This window comes from Chinchilla lanigera, unplaced genomic scaffold (assembly GCF_000276665.1).
Source record: "Chinchilla lanigera isolate Chin_1 unplaced genomic scaffold, ChiLan1.0 scaffold00021, whole genome shotgun sequence".
Classification (NCBI taxonomy): domain Eukaryota; kingdom Metazoa; phylum Chordata; class Mammalia; order Rodentia; family Chinchillidae; genus Chinchilla; species Chinchilla lanigera.
The window spans coordinates 28,356,548-28,358,991 of NW_004955422.1; the positions used below are offsets into that span (position 1 = coordinate 28,356,548).

The 2,444-nt window shown below is 43.2% G+C and overlaps 1 protein-coding gene across 1 annotated transcript in view; it reads right to left on the minus strand.

Annotated features, from left to right (window-relative positions):
- Mapre1 (microtubule-associated protein, RP/EB family, member 1) overlaps positions 1–1,966 on the minus strand; it is a gene marked incomplete in the record, with an annotated part of 12,019 nt that extends 10,053 nt beyond the window's left edge. The window contains 1 exon segment of the mRNA XM_005384860.2: positions 1,470–1,966. Within this exon segment, the coding sequence (XP_005384917.1) occupies positions 1,470–1,944 (475 nt within the window).
- Between the last annotated feature and the right edge of the window lie 478 nt (positions 1,967–2,444).

The following is a 2,444-nucleotide window of genomic DNA, read 5'->3' on the forward strand; positions in this document are numbered from 1 at the left end:
ATGGATGAACCTTAAAAACAGGGTAAGTAAAAGAAGCCAGATGCAAAGACCACATACTCTAATTTCATTTATACAAAATGTCCAAAACAGGCAAATCCAGGTAGTAGCTGCCTGTGGAGAACGGGAAGAGTTGAAATGAAGACAACTGCTATTCAACACATAGGAGGTTTCTTCTTGAAGTAATAAAAAAAAGTTCAAATGCACACTGTAGTAATGGTTGCAGAACTCTTTGACTATGCCAAAAAATATACACCTCAGCTTTTTTTGTAGCACTGAGGATTATACCCACAGCCTCACACATGCTAGAAAAGCACTCTACCACTGACCTACATCCCTAGCCCTTTTGATTTTGAGACGAGGTCTCTAACTTGCAATCTTCCTTCCCCAGCCTCTCAAGGAGCTGAGGTTACAGGCATGCACCCTTGTGCCCAGCTTAAATTAAGCATTTCAAAGAAGGAGAATATACAGTGTGCCAATTACATCGTAATAAAACTGTTGGTGACTTATTGAGACCCGGTCTCCAAAAGAAAAAGGGTTGGAATATAGCTCAGAACAAAAAGTACCTTGGGTTCAACCCCCAGTACCAGGAAAACAAACAAACAAAAAAGAAGTACTCAACCCACCATTTCTACCCACCAGCTGGATCAGCCTCTCTCCAGGTATGATGGGACCTTAACTAATACTGGTTCTTGCTATCTTTTGGGAAAGGAGAAATTAGACTCTGTAGACCACCTACCCGGCTCCAACATAAGTGTATGTTCTGTGAACATACTAATGCAAACACATCCTGGGAAACCTATTAAGCCAGTAACTTCTCAAGTTCTCTAAAAACAGCCCTCCTACCCACCCTACTCTAGCCCACTCCGACTGCTCACCAGTCCAGGGAAGGAAGTCATGAGTAAGCACAGGAAGCTGGCAGACAACCTAGAGTGGGCCCTAAGAAACCTAGAAAACTTCCTTCAGGTCCTGGGAACTCAGGCCTAATTGTAACTTACCTTCAAGGCTCTGTGAAAGCTCTCCTACCTGAGCCAGCCTGAGGGATTTCTAATCCACACAAATAGAGAGCTTTGGCAAAATGGCATACAGTAACTCTTGCAGACCTCAAAGGCCACCCTCTGGGGGAAATACTAAACTTCCCACTTTACAGAGGAAACAAACTGTGGGGCAGGGTGAAAGGGCTCATTCAGGACTGCAGAGAACACATACACACAGATCTTTCTCATCCCAGAATCTATGCTCTTATCAAATACACTGGATTAGGCTTCTGAAGATCCCAAACCTGTAGCTCTGCAAAAAGTTCTGATTCAGGGCTGGGGATGTAGCTCAGCACCACAGCACTTTCCTAGCATGCCCAAGGTTCTGGGTTCAATCCCCAACACCTCTCACCTCAAAATTCTGATTCAATATGAATAAAAGAATACTTGGAGTACTATTACGTGAATGTGATGTCTGTGCGTTTTCATTTTTACCTGCACTGCTAGAGCTGAGAGGCTTCTTCGGTTTATTCAGTGCTGGAGCAACAAGAGAAGGAGCCACTGCCGTCTCCTGACCTTGTCTGGCAGCTACAGGGTCATATTCTTTTCCATCGTAGTTTGCATCAAAAAATTTCTTGAACCACTGAACAAACTCGAAATTGTCCTGAAACTTTCCTTTTACTAATTTATCCACAGGAATTATTTTGTCAACACCCATCCTTTTAAAACCTGCTTGTAGTATTTTGAAGTTCTGGATATATTCATGTTCTAGCTTAGCTTGGAATTTCACTTTCTTCAAGGCAATGGAGCCAGGGAAGAGCATGTCCATAAATTGACAATAGGCAGCCCCTGAGCACAACTGTTCAATCTTTGTCAGATTCAACTGCAGAGACTCATTGATCCAGGCCAGCATGACATGTCGACTTAGATTATCACTGGTGACTGACGTTGAGTATACGTTCACTGCCATCTTCGGCTCTCAGGGAAACTGTGTCTACAGTCCGCGCCCAGCTCCGGTTCCATCTTCGTCTCGTTCAAACCGCCAGACCAGCATGTTTGTTTTTTGAGACAGGGTCGCACTTTATGATTCAGGCTAGTCTTGAACTTACTACATAGTGCAAGGTAGCCTCAAATTTGTGGCAATTCTTCTGCATCAGTCTCTTGATGCTGGGAGTACAGGCATGGGCCACCATGCCCAGTAAGTAAGCATTTTTTTAAAAATTAAAATGTGGTTTGGGAGCAGACTGACAATGAGTTTTCAGCTAACTCTTATATCTTTCAAGGCCTCTAGAAAGAACCTCCTATGAAGTGCTTCAGACCAGAAATAAGCCAGATCCACGTCTTTTATGTAGCTCATTCAGCCACAGACCCCACGACCACCCTTGTCTCTATAAAAAGTCTCTAGTTCATTATGAAATATGGAAAGCATACCAATAACAATGATTGTTGACAATCTGTCTGATTTGACAG